General features: G+C 34.8%; 1 protein-coding gene across 4 annotated transcripts in view; it reads right to left on the bottom strand.

Annotated features, from left to right (window-relative positions):
- Positions 1-24236, bottom strand: part of ADAMTS3 (ADAM metallopeptidase with thrombospondin type 1 motif 3) — a 299485-nt gene that overhangs the window by 120960 nt on the left and 154289 nt on the right. For all 4 annotated transcript variants that reach the window (XM_063809577.1, XM_517240.7, XM_016951603.4 and 1 more), the window contains exon 4: positions 12946-13102. In XM_063809577.1, the coding sequence (XP_063665647.1) occupies positions 12946-13102 (157 nt within the window). The remainder of the gene's footprint in view (positions 1-12945; positions 13103-24236) is intronic.

Here is a 24236-nt window from a genome sequence, read left to right as displayed (position 1 = left end):
CACTGATAGGTTAAGTAACTTGACCAAGATTACAAAACTATTTAATGGTAAGCCTTTGAAAAAACTCTACCAAAAGAAAAGAAATATTTACGTAACAATAATATCTAAGACACTGAATCGATCTCATTGAATTAGTTATTATGAAAACAGCATCAAGGTAATATATCACTATGTGCTTTTTTACTTTCAGTGATTAAGAGTTATTGATAATAATATTTTCACCATACTATCACCATTAGTTAGTTCTCTAAACTTTGTCTTCTTTCCTTGTCTTCTTTCCTCAGGAATGGCCTCCTTTCTCCCAGTCATTGTATCTTGAATCAAAACCCAAGCATCTTTGAATATTCACATGAAGTCCCTAAAACACTTGAGCCTTCACTGTTATCTCTAAAGTCACACAACATATATTTTCTAGATCATTCACTATAATGCTAATTGCACAATGATTTGGTTTTAATACCAATCTTTACTGAAGTATGCTATACTATTTGATGAAAGAGCATATACTGAGCATCTGATAAATAAATGATAACAATAACATACCTTGTATCAAGAATACCATAGGTGTTCATCTAAAATTTATCATTTGTAATTTAATATTGTCTTCACAGTTTTTGAAGGCATAAAATATAAACACTCAGTTTATCTCTAATAAGTGCTTTAGTTTTCTCATGAATTAGCTGAAACATGTTAGCTCTTTTTTCCTTTCTGTAATATAGGAAATAATAAAGATTATTAAAGAGATATATGTTAGATAGTCTTGTATCAAAAAAGTCCATGCTTAGATTCATTATTTCTTTAGTATTATAAAGACCCAGAATGAAGGTCTAATCTCAAAACTAGCTGAAGAGATCAGATTCAAATGTCGGAATCTGTTTTTACAGAAATCCTTGGCAAAGTTTACTCTAAGAAATGTAACACAGTTGGACTGTCTTCCTTTGGCTATAAAATATTTTTCATAGGAATGTCCATTAAGGTCTGGGAGGTGGTGTGGGGGGAGTGTCTCAATGCAAAGTGTTCTTACATTAATCAAAATATATTTACGGAAATAGTTGCTTATACCTAGGTCTTATATTTTAGTCCCTATACCTGGAAATACCAGGGGGTATTCCCAAAGGACTGAACACTGAGCACTTATGGTTTCTCATCCTCATTTGTTTATTAGTTTCTCTGCTGTATAACACAGTCAAAGTGTTCTTTAAGCTTTAGTCACTGGAACTGGGTACCTAACGTAAGAAACTGCCATCATGTTTCGTCTTAATTTTTCCTTTGTTTTTGCCAAGAATTGAAGAAGACTAAAACAGATGATCTCTCTATTTGTACTGAGTGAGGCCTGGACATGGTACTTCTGTCACTTTTCTATCTCTGGATAAAAAGTTAGAAAAATCTGCAAAAGTAAGTATATGGCTTCATGGTGACCACATTAATACTATCTACTCTCTGATGTGCATAGATAACCCTAAGCAGTTTTAACAGTATCAAAAATAAAATATAATGTTTCTATATTCATGAAGAAAATTTGATTCCTTTTTACTCACACATAAAATTCTGTGGAATTTGGGATAAAACTCAATATCTGCAGATATTAGATAGAAAAAAAAATAAGAGTCAAGTAGTATTAAGATCCCAAATTTGGATATACAGACATCAGAAAACTGAAAATTCCAAGGTTCTCCTAGTTACTTATGATGTCAAAGCTATATTTGTGATGTTATAAGTGAAAAATCATGTGGTAAGGTGTGCTTGAGTTATGCAGAAAAATTTATTTTTTCTAACATTAATTTTATTCTTAACACTATTTTTTGCTATTTTGCATTTGACATTTTATCATTCCTCATCCCAACTTAGAGATAAAAAAATTTTTTTAAATAAAAAGCTCCTAACAAGAGTCCTTTCAGCAACCCTTGAACACATACGGTTTCTGCAACTGTAACAATTTGAAACTACAACAACGTCGACCACATAAATATTAGAACTTGCACAATGGGAATAATTTTGGAAAATATTTCTCCCTGACTTTGTGTGTAGATAACCTACTTAATAATCAGCCCTCAGAAATGGCTGGGAGGCTTTGAGTCAATGGAGAGAAAAGGGAAGGGATGGAGAATATTACATACTAGAATTCTTGCATGAAGAATAAAAAAGAAACAAATAAATAGAAAGACATCCCATGTCCATGCGTTGGAAAAGTTATTGTTAAAACGTCCATACTGCTTAAAATACCCAATATGACCTACAGATTCTATGCAATCCCTATTAAGATGCCAGTGGCATTTTTTACGGACATAGAAAAAACAATTACAAAATTCCTGTGAAACCACAGAGGACCCTTGGTAGCCAAAATAATCTTTACAACAAAGAACAAAGCTGGAAGCATCATACTATGGGACTTCAAAATCTATAACCAAGCAACCATGACCAAATCAATATAATATTGGCATAAAAACAGACAGACTAATGGAACAGAACAGACAGCCCAGAAATAAACCCACACATATATGGTCAAATGGTCCTCCACAAAAATACACAATGGGGAAAGGAGAGTCTCCTCAATGAATGGTACTGGGAAAAGTGAATATACACATGCAAAAGAATGTAATTGAACCCTCATCTTACACCATAAACAAAAATCAACCCCAGATGGATTGAAGACTTAAATGTAAGAACTGAAACTATAAAACTCCTAGGAGAAAGCAAAAAAACTTCGTGATATTGATCTTCACAACGATTTGCTAGTTATGACCCCAAAAGCACAGGCAACAAAAGCCAAAATAGACAAATAGGACTACATCAAACTAAAAAGCTTCTACACAGCAAAGGAAAAATTAACAGGGTGAAAAGGAAACCTATAGAATGGGAGAAAATATTTGCAAACCATATATCTGATATGAGAATAATATCCAAAAAATCTAAAGAACTCCTTCAACTCAGTAGCAAAACAAACAAGCAAACAAAACACACACACACACACACACACAAAACACACAAAATAACTCGATTAAAGAATGGGTGAAGGACTTGAATAGACAATTCTTCAATGTAAAACAGACCAACAGACATATGAAAAGATACTCAGCATCACTAATCAGGGAAATAGCAATCAAAACAGAAGTGAGATATTACATAACACCTGTTAGAATGCCTGTGGTAAGAAAAATAAGTATTGAGGAGATGTAGAGAAAAGGGAACACTTGCACTGTTGGTGTGAATATAAATAGTGCAGTTCCTAGAGAAAATAAACTATGTTGAGGCTCCTGAGAATATTAAAAAATAGAACTACCATATGATCCAGATATCTCACTTCAGGGCATATATCCAAAAGAACTGAAATCAGGACCTTGAAGAAATATTTGCAACCTGGTGTTCACTTCAGCATTATTCACAATATCCAAGATGTGGAAACAACCTAAATGTTCATTGACAGATGAATTGATAAAGAAAATGTGGTATATATATACATGGAATATTATCCTTTTAACAAAGGATAGATCTCATGTTAAGCATTCTTAACACAATATAAAAAAATATAAAGAGACTCAATATTCAGCTCCTGGATTCAAGTAATATTTATAAAAAACAGATTTGTAAGCTAGGTTGTGTTAAGAAAGAATTTTCTTAATACTTAGTTCTCACACAGTACATTAATGGTAGGCCTGGAGACTATATCACAAACTTTTAAAATTTGTTTTGGTTTTGTTTTCCTCTTGGGTAGAGAAAGTCCTGTTTATCATAAGTCTTAGTCATTAGTCTGGATTAGTGAAGAAAAAGCATATAATTAGAAGAAGGAAAATACAAGCCTAGCCCTTTTGGTCTTAGGATGCCTCTGGATGAGGGAAATAAACAGAACTGGGAAGACAATGGTTGTAATTTCTTCCCAGTTCCCTTCAAGGCCAAGTCTCAGATGGGGAGAGATAGGATTAAGCATACACGATTAAAATACAGGATTTTTACATACAGATTCAAGGGTCAGGCAGAGGTTCTTTAATTTGGATTAAAGAGGCTAAAATATGCAAATCATCAAGGAACTGTAAGAGCCAAAGCCTTTTCTCCTACTCTGTTTTGGAGATTCTGGAAGAACACTTTATGGGCGGCTAGGACATCACTCTGTTCACAATCTAAGAAGCTGTGACTCCCCACAATTCTTGTGCAACAAGAACAGCAATGTCTGAGTCTCCTGGGGAGCCTGTGAGAGAGGGCTGCTGAATCAGTGTCGATGTGCGTCCCATACCAGAAGCTGTGAGTGAGTGGATCATATAGGCTGGACAAATAGCAGTCCCAGCCATAACTCAGGGTGGTTTGCTGTACTAATGACAGCAGACTATAGTCAAGCTGGCAGTAAATACCAACAGGGCTAGCAGATACCACGCAAAAAAGATAGCCAGCCCAGCAATGCCTACTTGGCCAGCCACAGGAACCCATACTATGGTTAATATAGGATAATTTCATATAGAAATTTTAATAGACCTATGATGCATTCAACATTGTAAGATAACGGAACTACTTTTTCCTGTTTTTTTTCTTTGTTTTATCCTTGAACATTTGTAAAGAATTAATATGTACCACAATGAAATCCTTTTATTAATAAAATGACTGTTCATTTTGTAGTCTCTACTACTTATAGTAAATTCTTTGCTTCCCATTTACTTAATTCCTATTTGAAATATAAAACTTGAAGTTAATTCAAACTATCTGAGTTAGTTGCTTTAGTGTAGTTGTCATTAGGTAGTGAAAGGAAGAAATGGGAACGAATGATGCTTTTATGTACACTGCAAGTGGGCTGAGCAATATTCAGGTCCTGAGTCTCAATATAATGGGGGCCACATAATCAGGAAATATGACAAATCCAAATAAAGTAGGGTTTTTATTCCACAATAAGAATCTAGGTGATTGTTATAATAATTTTGTCCAATTTATGTGTTTCAAACTGCAAATCTATAAAAATAGTCCCAATATGTTTCAGAGATGCCCATTAATAACATGTGTAAGTCTGAGCTGGCAGCATTTTAGAACACTGCTTCCACATATTTAAGAGGAAGGGTGCTGGTGAGTGACAAAATGATACCCTGCAGAGAACTTAGATGATAGCAACCTAAGGTGAACCACACAAACGCTTCTACTGATTTTTCAAATGTTGGGTCTCCAAAGAGAAAGGGATATTAAAGGAGACAAAAACAACATATCCCAGCCTGATTAACTTAATACCTTCTTTAAACATAATTAGAAAGATCCATTTACTGTACATAGTAGTGATGTCCACAAGGGCTTCCCATGAGACCTAGAAGCCAAGGCCAGGCATACTAAATGAGGAAAGACAATGTATATCTTCATATATTCCCATACTGGCTTTCCCTATATGTTATCCAAAAGTTAGGTATGATGAAATTTAAAAAAATGGTTCTAATACCCTAATTTCCATTAGTAGAAGACTCTTTAGGGACACTGTATTAATACAAGTATCATAGAACAGGACATAAAGAAAATCTGCTTTTATTATTTGTTTCACCTTTTGGTGAGACAAGAACCTCTGGGCTTAGACATGGCTTTTATCCCTGTAGCACATGGAATAAAACCTGACGAAACTTGAAAACATAAAAACAAAACCTGCCAAAGTGCTGATAAAAAGGACTGAACTTAGGGAGCAAAATACTTTAGTATCCCTGAGACTTGACAATAAAAGAATACATAGCAATTTGTAAAGCACACTAGAGAGAACCAAGGCCTTCCACAGGAAATGGGTGATAAATGCTTAGAACTAAAGACAGTCCTGTAAGAAAGAAGGGCCACAAAGACTTAAGATGTTTGATATTATCAGAGCTCTCAAATAAAAAATATCTCAGGTCAAAAGCACTGAACAAGTTAGAGTGGGGGCATATAAGTGGTTACAGTAGTTCTGAAAGATGAAAAAACTTCTTTTCATTCAGACTTGTAAAACATTTTTTTCATATACTTAGTAAGGTGCTGAAAGTACAGGAATATGCTGTATATAGTTGGTTGTTTATGATAATCTCAATACAATCTTATTGAGGGAAATAGCTCCAATCATTCCTGAAACAAATGCTTCCAGTATATAGTCCCAAATTCAAGAAATTCCACTGAGAAGTTTTAAATTTAGATATTTAGACCAGACAGGTTACAGTTGAAAATTAGAGTAAAATTTCTAGTATCTAGAAAGAACAAAAGCAAGTATTCAGCTCCTGTTACAAAATTATGCATTAAAGGAGCATTTGTTTTTGCCTATGTGTAGTTCTCACATTTAAATTGACAGTAAACTCATGTAAACTCAAACAATTTTCAAATAAAAATATTATTTCAGAGCCACATTTATTTTTCCCACATTTTCTTTTTCTTTAACAGACACCATCAACCTTTACCCCATATATCAGGAAGATGCCCGGTAGAAGACTCATATGAAAAAGATCCTCTGAAGACAGAGGGTAGTGAGAATAACCTAACTGAATCCTCCACAGAGACGTAGGAGGTGCACACACACACATACACACACTCATGCACACACACAGACACACAATTGGCAAAATCCTAAATGAACATGTTCAAGAGTGGATACTATTGATTCTCATAAATAAATATTATGTTTAAAGTTAATGCTTGATGATCCAGCAAGGAAAATAAAACAATGACAGGAAAATAAATGACATCTAATTTATAGAAAATTATCTTTTAAAAATATATTCAGCACCTGAGTTATAAATAAAAATGATGAAACAAAAGATTATTAAACCTCCAGAAACGTCTGGATTCCTAACACAAATGCTTCCCACTTACTAACATGAAAGTTTATAAGTCACTGTACCTGGAAAAAAAAAAAAAGAAGTACAGGCTTTAAAATGTGGTTAACGTGGAATACTATGCAGCCATAAAAAAGGATGAGTTCATGTCCTTTGCAGGGATATGGATGAAGCTGGAAACCATCATTCTCAGCAAACTATCACAAGACCATAAAACCAAACACCATGAACAATAACAACACATGGACACAGGGAGGGGAACATCACACACCAGGGCCTGTCAGGGGGTGGGGGCCTAGGGGAGGGATAACATTGGGAGAAATACCTAATGTAGGTGATGGGTTGAGGGGTGCAACAAACTACCAGGGCACATGTATACCTATGTAACAAAACTGCAGGTTCTGCACATGTAACCCAGAACTTAAAGTATAATAAAAAATAAAATAAAATAAAAATAAAATAAAATGTGGTTAAGGAGGCACGCTTGGCATGAGCAGAGTCAAAATGTACTCAAAATTTTTCTTAAAAAAGGGTCTATCCCTCCTAAGCAAAAGCAGTTGACATGCGAGAAAGCAAACACTACATTTTGATAATAGAGTGTGTTTTACATTGAAAAAGAGCAAGTACATTTTAAATACTAGCAAAGCTTTTTCCTGGTATGAACTGCTTCCTCATGAATCAGTAATTGATACAGCTTTTTTCTGGGTAGGCAATTACTTAATTTAAGAATCAAGATCTGGCCCAAATTATCTGAATTGGCTTTCTACCCTGATGTATGTTTACTGCCTTCAATTTCAGTTCAGTCAGTCAAACATATTTAAAACCTCCCAGTTCTCTTTCTCCATTAATGCAAGATAAAGAACTAAATAGTAATCCTGAGCTCCGAAGTCTCAACACATTTTGTGTCTTTTCATCTTCAATTCTTTATTGGAAAAAAAAAATATGGAGTTACATTTGTAACACTTCAATCCTGGTCTATCTATCTCCTAAATAAGCTCTTTTCATTGAACCTATTCATACAGAGACAGAAGAAACTCAGTAAGGCAATTTAATGAAAAAAATAAAGTATTATCCTTTATGTTTCACATATGAAAGCTCTTTAACCTTCACTCTGCTTCTTATTTTATGTAATAATTCAATGTTCATATTGCCTTCATTTTGTCAATAATTGTTATAAATATCCCAATTGTGAAACATACAAAACTAACCAGACAACAGATTCCATAAATATGATTAGTATTTCCACATGAGTTCAATAGTAATAGCCTTGACAAATGATTGGCTGCTAAATAAGATGATGCAGGTGTAAAAATTTTGTAATTTAACACTTACCCAAAATAATGATTGCTACTTGATCTATCTTAGTAATTTAGTAATATTATGTTCCATACTTCATTTACTAAAAAATGTCTGCTGAAATTAATTTCTATTGTTCAATATTTGTGTGGGTTACAAAGCCCACCAATGATTCTCTTTGATTAGGGCATAGGTCATGAGAACTTCCAAATACAGCAGGTTAGAGTATATACTGACATGTCTACAGATTCAAGGAAGGGCTCTGGGCCTAGGAAGTCCCTAGGAGCAATAAAATAAGAAATAATCTTCTCGTTTTTCTAGTTCTTGTTTCATAGTTTCATTCCCTGGCAACCAGCAGCAACTCTCAAATCATTTCTGACTTCTACATGTTTCCCACCTGGGACAAAAACACGCCTTCACAGCACCATGACAACCACACCAGCAACACAAGCACTTGGGTTCATGCAGGAAAATGAAAATCCTGAAAGGAAGCTAGGAGATAAAGGCTCACTATTCCTTGTTTCCCACTGGTAGGATGTAATTACAAAAATTACTTTAACACAAAGCTTCTGGTGAATGAATAGTGGGTAATTTGAGGGGAGAAGCCTAGGGCCTAGGGATTAAATTAAAAATGTAAAATGCTGAATGATGTCATACAAGTTCAGCCACCTTCCCCCCAAAAAGTAGACTGCCTAAAGCAAACTCCTTAATGATGACAGAGTAAACATTCTTATGAGATAGGCAGGGGTATATTTTTTTACATGAGTTTAGACAAATGATTGATTTAATAGTAGAGGTGAAATTTATGACCCTTTAATTTTTATTAAGTATATTGTTACCAATTCGAGTTTCAAATATAATTTTGTCCAAATTAAAGAGTTTCAAAATGTCATTTCCATACCCCTAAATCTGAAAAAGAAGCAAATTAAACATGCCTACCATGATGAAGTAGACAAATTTCTTTGTCATAAGCATGCCAAGTTTATGTTTTTTGTGTAATGAAAAGGATGCTGTTCGTTTGCTAGAAACTGGCAGTGCTATGTGTTATGAATACTTGCCACTTCTGCACTAGAAGACACCATTATTTATATTGCCAAATGTAAAACTGCTTTAGATCTTATTCTTTAAAGAGTAATTCTAAAGCAGAGCACTGCATTTTTGACTTAAAAAAACATATTTTTAAACAACTCTTCATATGTTTCACATTGTGAAAACAATACAACTTTTCTATTAAGAGTCAAGGAAGAAGAATCCGCTATATATGGGATTGATTGATTGTTTTTGTGTTGTTGAATCGTACCATATGACACATTATCTTAACAGTTTCAAAGCTGTGACTTTTGTTGGAAACTCAGCTGAATATTCTTAGGTGACAGGAAATAGAAATAGATATTTTCATTTGGTCAAGCGGAATAGCTTAGGGCTCCAGAGTGTGGGAGAAGCACAATTTTTGTTTTGCTTCTAGTTTTAATCTTGTTTTCTGGAGACATAAAGTCCTCCTTATCTATAGCAAATATCTTTCATAGGCTCCCAATTCTGTGCAGTGTATACCTTCAGATTCTCAGTGATACACCTGAGAATGACAGAGTAGAAGGCAAGAAGGGGCATTCTAACCATCAACGAGCCAATAACTGCTACCTCACTCTCAAGCTAATCTCTACCCATCCCTATCACAAGAAATGTTTAGAAGGCCATTCATACTTTGCCTCTGGGACATGAATATGAAAATACACCATTTTTAAAATTCACTCAGTGTTCTAAAAGATCATCTATCTTAATCTACTCAATTTGGACCAACTTATCATCCTCCTTTATCAAGCCTATTTCTGTTTCTCATTTTATATACCTGAATTCTGGAAAGAGAATTCTCTAGTCTTCTAGATTAGAATTCTGAGTCCTCCTTAAACAATCTCCCTCTCTTTCCCCATGCCCTCCAACATCTATCCCATCACAAAACTCCATCAGTTTTCCTTCAATTTCTACCCATTTGGTTCTATCTCTCCATCATCTAGTTCAGGTCCTAATAGATTTTAATGTATAACACTTGCAACAAACTACAGAACTCAAATGAATGGCAGTTCTGAGGAACTAAACTGCCAAATCAAGAAATGTAGCTAGCCAATTACTGTGACAATTAGGAAAATAGGGCAGAATATTACATGGGCCTTACTGATGAAATCTTGCAGGGTCAGAAATGGCTTGCTTATGATCAAAACTCCTACTGATGACTTGCTGTCAGAGAAATGTATGGAGACCATGCTTCTCAAACACATTTCATTCCATGTAAGGCTTAGCTTATGGATTTTATTCCTCTTCCTAAATAACTCATTAAGAAAGACCTCATATGTTTCCTAAAATAAAATCTTGAATTAATCCAGAAAAGGCACTATTTTATATAGTGCTTTGGTTTTCATTTATAAATCAATATATCTTCCTAAACCTAATTTTTTTCCATTTTAAATTTTAAAATAATGGAATACATTACAAAAATATGTTCTTAATTTACAGTTGGAAGGTATTTGATCTATGAGAAGACTTGGCTCTCCATCTTGCTACCAAGAAGTTAAAGGAAGAATTTGAAAGTTCTGAATCTGAATCACTTGTTCCCCTAGGCAAGAGAGTTGCACTTCTAACATATATGGTTACAATTCAAGATTCTCAAAAGGAGGTAAATTCATATCACCCACAACTTAATTCAATCAGAACTTCATAAATAAGAAGGTGAAGATCATTAAGCTCATATTAACGTTTATCATGGAACATTTTAAGAGAACTGAATGATTCAATTTTGATTTAAGTTTTAAGGTAATTGAGAGGTGACAAAAGAACTCCTTTTGCTCTGACCCATGACCATTGAAACTTGTCTCAAAATATATTACTCTAGTTGGTGGCCTACTTCAACTATAATTGCAATCTTCTATTCATGACTGAAAAACTCAGTCTTCAGTGTCTGCATTATTAAAAAGAAATTTTAAGTAAACTGAGTATGTCGATGCTATTGAAATTGACATTTTAAATAATTTTCTAAAGCAATGTTCCAAATTTCTGTAATTCCATCCAATTCCTTTGTATATACATATGCTGACTGTTAATTTCCCTATTCTATCATCTAAAAATACAATAAGTATTAAACATAATATTTCTTGTAACTTTATTACTTCAAGAAAAAAACTCTTCTTCTTATAAATATCAGACTAATGAAAAGTACTAGGGCTAATATTTATAGAAATAGATACCTTCAGGAATTGAAATGTAGTAATAGGGTACAGCCTGATGAAACTACAGTTATGACAGATGGACCTGATGGGAGGACAGCCACAGTAACTGATCTGGCTTCCAGTTCTCCTATACAATTCCATAGCACGTGGCCTATGCGTTCCTAAAAAATATTTAACCATTGCTTTGAAAGAGGTATTAGGTATTAGTAATATGGAACAACCAAGATTTAGATATTAGTAATATGGAACAACCAAGAAAAATCACTCTAACCTACTATCTTTTCCTTAACATAACCAGTCTTCTGATTTAGAATAACATTTTTAGAATATGAAAATTGAGTATTCACATGAAGACAAACAATGACTAATGCTTCAACTTTAACAAAACTCTTAACATGCAAACCTTCTGCAAAGATATTAAATATTAACAGGCAATTAAATAACAGCTAGCATTCATTAAGCACCTATTTTTGTTGAATACTACCTTCAGCAATTTGCATATACATCTAATATTATTACAACTGTGCAATATATATTACTTCTTTTTTCATTAAAAAACTGAGGCTCAGAGAGGTTAAGTACTAATCTAAGGTAACAGAACAACTTGGTGTGCAGAGAGAGCTATTATTACTCATACCAAGTCTAACTGCAAAGCCTCTACAGTGACTCTCTAAGCTAGGCATACATCTCATAATACTGTATTTATTAATATAGTCCTGTTGTTTCAAATGAGAAATTTCTTTAAAATTTTCAAGATGTGTTAACTTTAAAGTTATCTTAAATTGCACTATTCTGTTCATAAATAATTTTAGGGGAAGTTAGTAGCATCTGAAAATCAAACTAATGACTAGGTAGCAAGTCTCAAAAGGCAATCTAGAAGACAAATTATTTCTAAATTACTTATATTTACTTATATCCATGTCATTTCCCTAAAAGAAAACTCTATTCTTCATTAAGAAAGTTGTCTTGGCAAATGTAAAGACTTCTTGAGATTTGGTTAAAAAAAAATAGATTCCTAAATTTTTTTTTCTCCCCAAAGGAAATTTTATATCCAATGTATAAGCATATCTCCTTAATAGTAAGTTACTTTCAGGTTTCATTTAAACAAACAAAAATAGAAAACTTTGATGCAACATAATTTACTTGACTTTAGCAGTTCTAGCCTAATTTGAAATAAAATTCTACAGAAGAATTTCATTCATTGTCTCCTCCATCTAGTAAAAGTTTTGCAAAATAGATTTTAAAGACAAGTGGCATTATTATTTTCAAATATATCCATCACACTGGTCTTAAAACAAAAAGCAACTGTTTGCCATCCTAGTATACATCCTTTAAAAGGTTTAAAATAACAGTGATAATTCATAATTAAGATACTTCTGTAAAATACAAACCACAAAGATTTTCAAATTTTAACATAAGCTAGAGAACCAATAGTTTTAATATAAAGGTATTAAAAGAAGTCATATCAGGGATATATAACACACTGGAATAAATATCTGTAACATATACTCTATGTATTTTTTAAAAAGCAAGACACATTTCATGATTTATAAATGTAAACTTCTTTTTCTATCTCCGCATTATACAAGAGCACATGGCAATCACATTCTCTTACTTGACGGGAGAGTTGTTTTCATCATGTCTTAAAATTATATTTCATTATTAAGCTTTGTCAAGACGCCTACCTCTGTAGTGGAAGTCTTTGGACATGTCTATGGGAGCCTGTTCTACAGCTGATCTCTTGTAGACAACATGAATCCTTCCTTTTTCTTCCTCCATCTGTTTACCTCTTTCCAAGGGTTCAATGAAATACTCTTCATTATCACTTTTTATCATTCCAGCCTAGAGAAAGCACAAAATGTGTTAATTTAAAAAAGAAATATCTATCATCTTCAGCTCACAAGCACATCTTTTTAAATGTCAAGAACATGACTTGTGAAAACTAACGCTTTTTCTTTCCACATTTGGCCATAACTTAAAATAGTTTTATTAACTATCAATAATTCATATAAGGTAGAAATTCACATATGACAGAAATGAAAAATTCATATTAAGGTATTACGGAATACAAAATTTACATAGGATAAGAATAGGGAAATCATACAATGTATATATTTTATCAAACTGCAAAATAAGTGCATTTATATATTCTACTTGGTATTTCATATCTAGTAAGAATCATATGGGACACATAAATTCAAAAAATCTCTAATTTCCCAAAATAACCCATTGTGGAGCAGTGGTCCAAACGTTACATACATTTTTACTTATTTACATCTTCCCACCAAACAAAGTGGCATGAGAGAAATGAGTTCCATGCTACCTTCAGTATGTAAAGTTATTTCTTTAAAATAGTCTCATTAAGCTTCTGTGGAAATCCCCATTTCTAAAGTTTATTCATTTGAAGAACTAACTCATATTTGTCCTAGCTTAATCTAACTTTATGATTTAAATTATAACTTTAATATTATATATATATATCCCCCTCAAACTGCATCCTTTCACACTGAAAAGCCTATTCTTGCTTTCAATTCCTTCCATCTCTCTATTTATTGTTTTCTGATTCTGTTTCATCTTTTAATTATTCAGAAAACACCAGGGCTATAGCCAGTACTATAGCTGAAGAAAAATGATGTTTTTTTCTAAAATGCGATATTTCTTAAACATCAAGTCCACATTACAGTCAAGTAGTTGTGGCTCGTGTTTCTACTTTAAACATCATACAATAATACGAAATATTAATTTAAATATAAGCACATTTATTTGAAAACAAAATTCAAACAAATAATGTCTTAGTGTGGAAATTGTACTTATTTTGGAAATATATATCAGATTTAGAGATGCCATATTTTTTCTCAGACCTTTAACTTATTCTGTATTTTCACACAAGAGGTCACTGGCTCTCATGTAACACAGACAAGGGAGGAGTTTCTTACTCCTTCGAACTATGTTGATGTCTTTGCCATTACGCTATCAAGCAACACAGAAATAAAAGGGAGGTGTCCTTTACCAAAGAGCATATGTTTTCAGCAAATATAAATATATATATATTCATATATGTATATAAATAAATAAATATATATATATTTAGCAAATATGCCTATGACTATAGCTTTTCTGTCACACTCAAATCTGTCCTTTTCCTTTCTGTTCTGACTTCTACACCTGGGTATAGTATTTCCCTTCTTTCCCTTTGTAAGCCTCACAGGGAATTCTTAAAAGCTATGCCATCTCCATATGCCACTTCTACGCTTGCCTTTATGATGTGCACATACAAACAGCCCTGGAACCTATGGGACCGTGTCTCACAAGAAAACATTACTACAACTCTTCTACTATTCTTGGCCCATACCCTCTGGAACAAACCTCTAGCTTTCACTTAAAAGAGCATTGAGCTAGTGGGTACTTAGTAGTAATGCTGATCTTCCAGATACTCCAATAATTGGAGTTTCTTTCCTTATCTGACTAATTACTTTATACTTAGTCATGTACTATGAAATACACATATTTTTCAAAAGTTACATAATTATTCCCTATTCAGAGTTGTTCCTATTGGTTAATTGGTTCACCTCTTCTACAAATATAATTTCCAACATCTTCCTCATGCTTTCAAATTTTAATTTTAATCTATTCTATATTATGGTCATATTATTTTATCTCCTATTACCAGTAATTTCAACACTCACTGCTATTGGCGTTCTCAGGCATTAATTAATGTCCATAAAATACATCCAAACTAAGCACAAACACAGTAAATGTATAAAAAGTTAATAAAATATATAAGGATAAAATGTTATCTCATCCCTAACACCATCTGCTGGTAGCAAAAAGCGTGAACCGGCTTTATCCCGGAAAGATAGGTCTGTTTAAATATATGGAAGTTTATAAGGTGAAGTGCATCAGCATGGGAGTTTCAGTATTCATCTTTACTACAGTCTTTTCTTTGCCCCAAATCCGCTGTCACTGCATTCTGTAACATCTACATTATTCGCCCATCCTCCTAAGTCCACTAACACTTCCTTAGTTATAAACATCATCATTGTTTATTCGTATTACAGAAACTCCCTATCTTAAGATTTTCCAAAGATCATAATGATTCTCCCAGATGAGTGCCTGACTCAGGGAAGAAACAGTGCCACTGAAGCGGTCAGCGACTCTGAGCAATGCGCAATGGCTATTGCAGTCACTTGAAAGTGATAGGGAGGGCAGTGAGGATTAGCCCATGGGTCTTTTGAAAACACTTCTCCATACCTGCTATGGCAAACATTCAAATTTCAGGCCACATGATGTTATTTTACCCCACTAAGCCACAAGTAAAACAAAATTCAACACAATTAAACATCTCACTTAGAAAGCAAAGAAAATTTAAGTCAAACTGAGTCAGTATTAGTGACAAGGCAAGAGTTGGATCAAGTGACATCCAATAACTCCATGGACCCAAAATCTGAAAGTCAACCCTTTTATTTATTAATTTAAGTAAAGTTTAATGAAATAAAGTACTTATATAGGCTGGGCGCAGTGGCTCACACCTGTAATCCCAGCATTTTGGGAGGCCGAGATGGGCGGATCACGAAGTCAGGAGATCAAGACCATCCTGGCTAACACGGTGAAACCCTGTCTCTACTAAAAATACAAAAAAAAATTTGCCAGGCGTGGTGGCAGGCGCCTGTAGTCCCAGCTACTCGGGAGGCTGAGGCAGGAGAACGGCGTGAACCCGGGAGGCGGAGCTTGCAGTGAGCCGAGATCGCACCACTGCACTCCAGACTGGGCGACAGAGGGAGACTCCATCTCAAAAAAAAAAAGTAAGTACTTTATATAAAGCACTGTACTAAATATACTAATAAATTAGAAATCCTGCAAGACAGTTCATTTGTCCTCATTTGATTAAATCCAGTTGAATAAATAAAATACATGCCTACTGAAATTCAATGAGTATGCTATGGAAAGTGCAGAAAAGTAATTGACAGGGCAGTTGATAGTAAAATCAAGTAAAATTTTTTTCCTCCATAATCTCACCAGACACAGAAAACTGTTAGTAGGAACAGTTGATTTTTCACTCGAAATTATCTAGTATCTATTTCAACTGAAATGTTCCTAGTCCACATCACAATAAACCTTCGCTTTGGCCACTGTTACTGTCCACATGATCTACATATTCACATAGTGTGGCAGCCAAAATTGCCCTTTAAAATTATCATATTAAATTTGGACAAATCTGAATTTGGTAGCAAGTGGAGCAAGCATGTAAGGGCTCAAAACATCAGGTGCTTCTTTCTCACTCACATAAAGCTCAGGATGGTTTTGGATTGGCCAGGAAAGGTTTCTACTCCATACAATCATCCAGGAGTCCAGGTTGACAGTGGCTCTATCATCTTAATATAAGCTTCCAGTATGCCTAGTCAAAACAGGAAGCAGTATGAGGAAGCCCACATGGGAAATTTTTATGAGCTAGCCCTACTCATGGTATTCACCATTTCCACTTACTGCCACAGATAGGATACAGTTGCATGGCTCACAGCCAGCTGCAAAGAGGGCCAGGAAATGTAATCTGGCTGTAAGCCCAGGGAGAAGAGACAAATGGATTTTGATGAACAGATGGAAGTCTCAACCTCCAAAAAGATCATGCCACTCCTTTGCTTAAAACACTTTAATTGCTTCCCATTGCACTTAAAACTGTACTCATTACTTTGGCCTTTAAGGCCCACGTCATCTGCGCTGCCCACCATCCTCAAGTTTGCCATTCTCAGTGTCCTCACGAGGCCCCAACCTCAGGGGATTTTGTTCAATTTTCTTTTTCTTTTTCTATTTCCAAGGTCCTTATAACCTCAGGTCTTTGCAATGCCATTCATTCTGCTTAAAGAGCCACACGACACTTCCCTAAGCTGGCTGGTTTTTATTCTCCAGGCTTCAACTTAAATGTTATCTCCTTAAAATGATTTTCTTACTCCCTCACCTCACAAAAATGAGGTGCCCCCATCTAAATTAGATCCTCTCTTAGCCAATTATTCTAACTGAAAATAATGTGTTCTTTTCTCTCCTGGTCCTTAACACAAATTTCAAGGGTGTATTCAGCTGAATGTGAAATTTATGGTTCTCTGTCTCCCCTGTGGAACTGTTAGCTACTAAGGCACATATATCTAGCTTAGCTCACCTTTGAGCCTTAAGCTCCATCAAAATTGCTGGCACAAAATATGTATTCAATAAAGTTCTGATGAAAAATTACATGAATGAATGAATGATACAAATGAGGGAATGAAGAGCTTTTAGACTTTTGGTGATTTTCCAAATATGGGAGTATTGCTATAGTGGGGATAGAATAGAAGGAATTAGAGGTGAGGCCGTTCAGGGTGGAGCAAAGGTTCTAAAGCAAGCTTGTCCAACCTGTGTCCTGTGGGCCACAGGCAGCCCAGGACAGCTTTGAATGCAGCCCAACACAAATTCGTAAACTTTCTTAAAACGTTATGAGATTTTTTGTGATTATTTTTAAGCTCATCAGCTGTCGTTAGTATGAGTGTATTTTATGTGTGGCCCCAGACAATTCTTCTTCCAATGTGGCCCACGAAAGCTAAAATACTGGACACCCCTGTAAGTACAAAAGCTCCTGGCACACATGTGGACAGCAAGCAAGCTATTCATTCAGAGAAGAGTTCATGCAGGGAGGCTCCAAAACAATGCCACGGAGGACTATTAGTACTATCTTGGGTCAGAATTTTAACATGTAGAAACAGAGACCCAAAAAATAAATAAATAAAAAAGAATGTTGATCGGATGGACTAGAACAAAATACTATTTTCATATTTCTCTGATGATTAAGTGCCAGATGGAAGCAAGCAAGAAGCTAAAATAACAGTCCAGATAGCAAAAGTGGCAATGGGAAGAGAAAAGGGCAGGGGAGTGGGGAAAGAATTAATTTAAAAGTGATTTCAGGAAAAAAAAAAGTGGTACCTTTTAAAATGTAAGCTCCTCTATTCAAAACTTTCGAAGGTCTCCCCTTCTCACCTAGATTAATAACCAAAGTTCCTACCGAGTCCACCTAGGCCCTCCCTCATCTCAGCATCACTGCCTTCAAGACTCCATCACCGCTTTCAAGACTCCACCACCTCTCCGGCCTCATCTGCTCACTCTCTTCCTTGCTGGCTTCACTCCAGCCATGATGGGCTCCTTGCTGATTCTTGAATACTTAAGGGGTGTTTCCCCTTTAAGACCTTTGCACTGGCTCTTTCCTCTACTTGGAATCCTCTTCCCCTAGGACTATGCATGGCTAACATTTTCACCTCCTTTAAGTCCTTGCTTAGGTGTTGCTTCTCAAAGAGCATACACGGACTACCCATCTGCTTCTCAACCCAGCACCCCAAGCCTCTTTCTCTACACTGTTGTTTCCACTGCACTTACTGTCCTCCGACACACTCGATCACTTAACTGCCTATCATGTTCATTGTTTATTGTTAGTAACCCACCACTGCCCTTCTGGTCAGGAATTACTTCTTGGTCTGCTTTGTTCAGCTTGTTCAACTATTTATCTCAAGTGCTTAAAGCAATACCTGGCATAAACTAGACACTCAATAAATACCTGATAAATGAAAAAACAACAAAGAAGGAAGGCATAATCTAACCTTAGTTTTGAAGTTGGATGACTATGAAATTAATGTTTTCATTCACAGAAACAGAAAAGCCAAAATGGCAAGCTGACTGGAAGGCAGGAGAAAAAGTTAATATGTTTTGTTTTAACCATTCTCTTGAAATAGTGATGGAAATTCCCAGCATTCAGTGGAGAAACACAGAATTGTAATTAAGAAAAAAAAAAGTCATAACCGCAATGGATTTGGGATACATCTTCTCAGGGGCAATAGCTAAAGCTGTTAACAGAAATGAAGAAGAAAAGTTCATAAAGAGATTTGAGGGAAGGTCAATAGAGAATGCTAGAAAATGTCCATATAACGTTAGGAAACTGTCATATAGGAAATTCCTAAAATCTAAACTCTAGACCACGGCCTATAAGGCCCTCCATGTCCTAGCCTTGTCTATTTTTCTGTCTTCTAACACTTTATGCCTTGCTCTTTCTGCTCTAGCCACATGGTCCTAGTCCCACTGGTACTACCCCACTTACATCAATTAGCATTGCTTTCACTCTCTATCCTAACTTTTTCCCTTCCAGCATGGCTAGGTGATTGCCTGGCCCAATTCAGTATATAAGCTTCACATGGGCATGGGCTTTGCCATTTCACTGCTATGTCATATCCCAGGGTCTAGCACAGTGCCTGGCTCAAAGTAGGTGCCTAACACTTGAGGGAGCATGGGAGAAGAAATCAATGTAAGTTATGGACAGGTGAAAATAAAACACCTTAGATTTAGAAGGAAGCTGAAAAGGAATGATGAGAGACATGAGGAAACCCAAGAAGAGTGTCATGGGCACCTAAGTAGGAGAGAGTTTTGTCAAAGAAAAAGTAACTGCAGTGAAGAAGACACAGAGAATGAAGTCTGTGAGAAGGAAACTAGACATGTAAAAACATTTAATTAGAGTAGTGGGGGCTGAAGAGATATTACAAGGAATTACAGAAAGACTAAGTGTCAAAACCACATGTTTTTCAGATCCCAGAATATTCACAGCCATTAGAGGTAGATTCTTCTGCACCTCTTCCCGTCACACTATATTAATATTTCTCTTAGTAGCTATCAAAATTGGAGTGACTATTTTTAAAGTACCTGAGATTTTAGACAGGACTGTCCTATACATACTTAAGAAAGGAAAAAAATCACCAGTACTAATAACTAAATAGTGAAAGTTCTTTTATCCACTAGAATGCCCATTTAGGTAGTCATGCATTCAACAGACGTTTTGAGAAACTCAAAGGCCATGCACTGTCATACATAACCTCAATAAAAAATTCACATTCCTGCTCTCAGGTCTGCAACATTTTATTTCACAGGATACATTTAGTACATATGACAATGAAAGGACTTACAGGAATAAGTGTGCATAAAATTCTAAGTACTACTATTATTTATAATGACACCAGAAATTTATGACTTAGAAATTTTTAGAAGTGTCATGCCTACAATTATATATTCTCCTGAGGGATTATGTTTAAAAAGATGCAACCATTTTTAATTTTCATCCTTAATCTCAATTAATTGGCATACAATATCAAGATAATGTTTTATAAATTTCCCTATATAACATAAAGTCCTTCACATAAAGTCCTGCATTGATATATGCAGAGATTCTAATCTCTGCAATGATACATGAAATATTTAGTTTCCCAAACTATTTTCCAAAATTTAACACTAATTTTTTTTAAATATTTATTTTTAGTATAGCATTAAGCACATTATGTTAAACATATTTTATTTTGCTTTAATTCTTCATATAGGCCCTCTGACAGCATTTCGGAGGGGATATTTATAAAACAATGATGTATGCTAAAAAGCCAGCTGCAAAATTCCCCTCATTTGGTCAACTCTTCCAGCTACATCACTCAACTCAAACACTGCCAAGAGTTCAGAATTAAGTCAGATAGCCTCAGATGATGAAAACAGCGATCACAAAGGCCACACTCCTTACTCACTAGGAGGGGTCCTCACAGCCATATTTGAAGCCCAATTATAATAAACTAGGTTAGATGGTTTTCTAATTCTCATCAGAGCATAAATTGCAAATGGGAACAAGGGGTGTGGGATATAGAGAGTTTCAGATGAGATAATGTCTATGAATGCCCTTTATAAACTACAAAGTCCTACAAGAAATGTAAAACACTAGTTTTTATATGTCTATAATAATAAAAATCAGTCATCAAGAGAAGACTAGATTGTGTTTAAGACAAAAATCAGTCTAAGTGACATTTTTTAAAAAGTTCCATCAAAAATTACAATGTTTTCTTAAAATTCTGTGCCAAATATTCTAAAAAACTTATGCCATGGACACCTTCCATTTCTAATTGTGACAACTAAACGTGGTTTTATTGCAGTTCTTCTCAAATCCGCTAAGGAGAGAGAATAGAGATGGGTAGCTTTTTTTGGTGCCTCATGAAATAGGTACCAATCATTTAATATAGAATTGCAGCTGAAACTAAATATTTATCATTTTGTGCTAAATCTGTTACAATCTTATACTAGTTCATAGCACAGAAATGCATAGTAAGTTTTAAATGTCTGGAAAAGATGCTGAAAAAATATATATCAATATTGTGTGTGTAAGACGGAGAATACATGTAAATATAATAGTCTAGTAAGACTATCATTATACCTTAGTGGTACAACAACATTATTTTAGTTCGCTAAGGTTCTCTAAAAACACATTCTGTGAATCACCGTTTCACTGTTATTTCCTCAAACATCTGTTCTATCAATGTTCCAAGCAAACACATTGTCTAATTCCATTTACAATGAGAATGGACAGATTTTTTTTTCTTTTTTTCTTTTATTATTATTATACTTTAAGTTTTAGGGTACATGTGCACAACATGCAAGTTTGTTACATATGTATACATGTGCCATGTTGGTTTTACTATATGCAGATGATTTCTAAATATTTCCTGAATTTCAGGCAACATTTCAATGGCCTCTCCAGAATTTCTGCAAAGGAAGGATTGAGGAAGGTAAAGTGGTTGAGAAGGGCTGGAAAGTAGAATGACTAGTATTGATCTGAAGCTGTATTCGCAAACCAAAAGTACTATCTCTCTACTTAAATAAAAGAAACTCAACTATTGAGATGCATTTAGACAGAGTATATAAAGAATAACAGTAGCTGGAATAGCCCCCAAGCCATGCCTTCAATTTCTATAAAGCTTCCCCTTATTTTAAAGCCAGAGGGAATTTTTATCTCTTTTGAACTCCCAGAATTTTATCTATATTTCTATGGCATTTATCACTGTCAACTTTGTATTACAATTATTTATGTTAACTGTGCTGATGCCTGGAAATTAAGAGATGTTAAATAAGATGTTAACTGTACCCAAATATAAACCTGATTAAATGCCAAATTTACATTTGAGTTTAGCTGGCATTTCATTCAATAATAACCCTTCCAGATGCTTTCTGTATCTCGAAAGCATCTCCTGCAAATGGCTAGAGTCCTACATTAAAGAAAAAAAAAAAACGATAATGCCATCTCAACCCACAATTCAATTAATTGCTAAAGCAAATGAATCTAACCTTAACCAGGAACATTAGACATTACCATTTCAGTTCCCTAATTAGAGGGCATAACCTCCAACCCTCTGCTGCCTGGTTCTTATCAAAATACAGGCGGCAAAAAATAAAATTTGAGAAATATTTCCTGAAGGCTAAAGGATTTTCTATACATCCATTCTAATTCCTCTAATTTTCCCTAATCTCCATTACCAAATCCTGCTTCCATTAAGCCAGGCCACAGTTATTTGGGCTCCTAATAGAATTGATTTTATTCAACTATACTAAAATGCTAAAACGCCTGCCTAGAATGAATGTGATTACACAAAAAGAGCCCTAGGAAGCTCATTATTGTAATAACAGTGCATTTGTCATTGAGGACCTTTCTCAATATCATACCCTGTTTGTTACATGAGAGTCTTGGGGGAAAAAAATCACAGACTTCAGTAACAGGAACAGTTTTTCTTCTCCCAAGAAACTAGTTCATTTTTATTACAAACACTGAATACTATATAACTAATCAGTATCTGAAAGAAAACTCAGAGTCAAATCTGTATCCTACTTGTAGGACAGTCTTGTGCCATAAATCCTTGGATACTAACTTTTTATTGGAGGTTATTTTTTCTTCTTTTATTTTCTCTTCTTGCTGACTTATTATATTGTCAATATTTTATTGTATGAATGTATAGGCTGCTACATATTCTTTGTCATATTGAAGAGGGTAGGTACTTGTCGAATGACATATAAGTCCTATATTTCAAGCTAAAGCTACAATAGCATTATAGTTTAACTGATGTGAAACAAGAAAGCATATTCTTCCAGAAATTTGTGAATTATGGGATTAAATGTATTAGCAATGCTTGGCATTATCCAATATTTCACAAATATATGAGTATTCTCAGAAAAAGTTGAGGAAGCATAAATTATTATTTGTATTATTCTTAGGAAAATGTGACAATTCATAAGCCTAAATCTTGCTTTTCTTTAATTTCTTAATGATTCACACTGTCCAATGGTCACAAAAATATAAAATATATAAAACATTTATTTTTAATTTGGGCATTTGATTCTTTTTTTTTATACTTTACGTTTTAGGGTACATGTGCACAATGTGCAGGTTAGTTACACATGGATACATGTGTCATGTTGGTGTGCTGCACCCATTAACTCGTCATTTAACATTAGGTATATCTCCTAATGCTATCCCTCCCCCCTCCCCTTACCCCACAACAGGTCCCGGTGTGTGATGTTTCCCTTCCTGTGTCCGTGTGTTCTCATTGTTCAATTCCCATCTATGAGTCAGAACATGCAGTGTTTGGTTTTTTGTCCTTGCAATAGTTTGCTGAGAATGATGATTTCCAGCTTCATCCACGTCCCTAAAAGGACATGAACTCATCCTTTTTTATGGCTGCATAGTATTCCATGGTGTATATGTGCCACATTTTCTTAATCCAGTCTATCATTGATGGACATTTGGGTTGGTTCCAAGTCTTTGCTATTGTGAATAGTGCCACAATAAACATACGTGTGCATGTGTCTTTATAGCAGCATGATTTATAGTCCTTTGGGTATATACCCAGTAATGGGATTGCTGGGTCAAATGGTATTTCTAGTTCTAGATCCCTGAGGAATCGCCACACTGACTTCCACAATGGTTGAACTAGTTTACAGTCCCATCAACAGTGTAAAAGTGTTCCTATTTCTCCACATCCTCTCTAGCACCTGTTGTTTCCTGACTTTTTAATGATTGCCATTCTAACCAGTGTGAGATGGTATCTCACTGTGGTTTTGATTTGCATTTCTCTGATGGCCAGTGATCATGAGCATTTATTCATGTCTCTGTTGGCTG

Source organism: Pan troglodytes, chromosome 3 (assembly GCF_028858775.2).
Source record: "Pan troglodytes isolate AG18354 chromosome 3, NHGRI_mPanTro3-v2.0_pri, whole genome shotgun sequence".
Taxonomy (NCBI): Eukaryota; Metazoa; Chordata; class Mammalia; order Primates; family Hominidae; genus Pan; species Pan troglodytes.
Note: the sequence above shows the minus strand (reverse complement) of the source record. Positions and strands in the feature narration are given on the sequence as shown.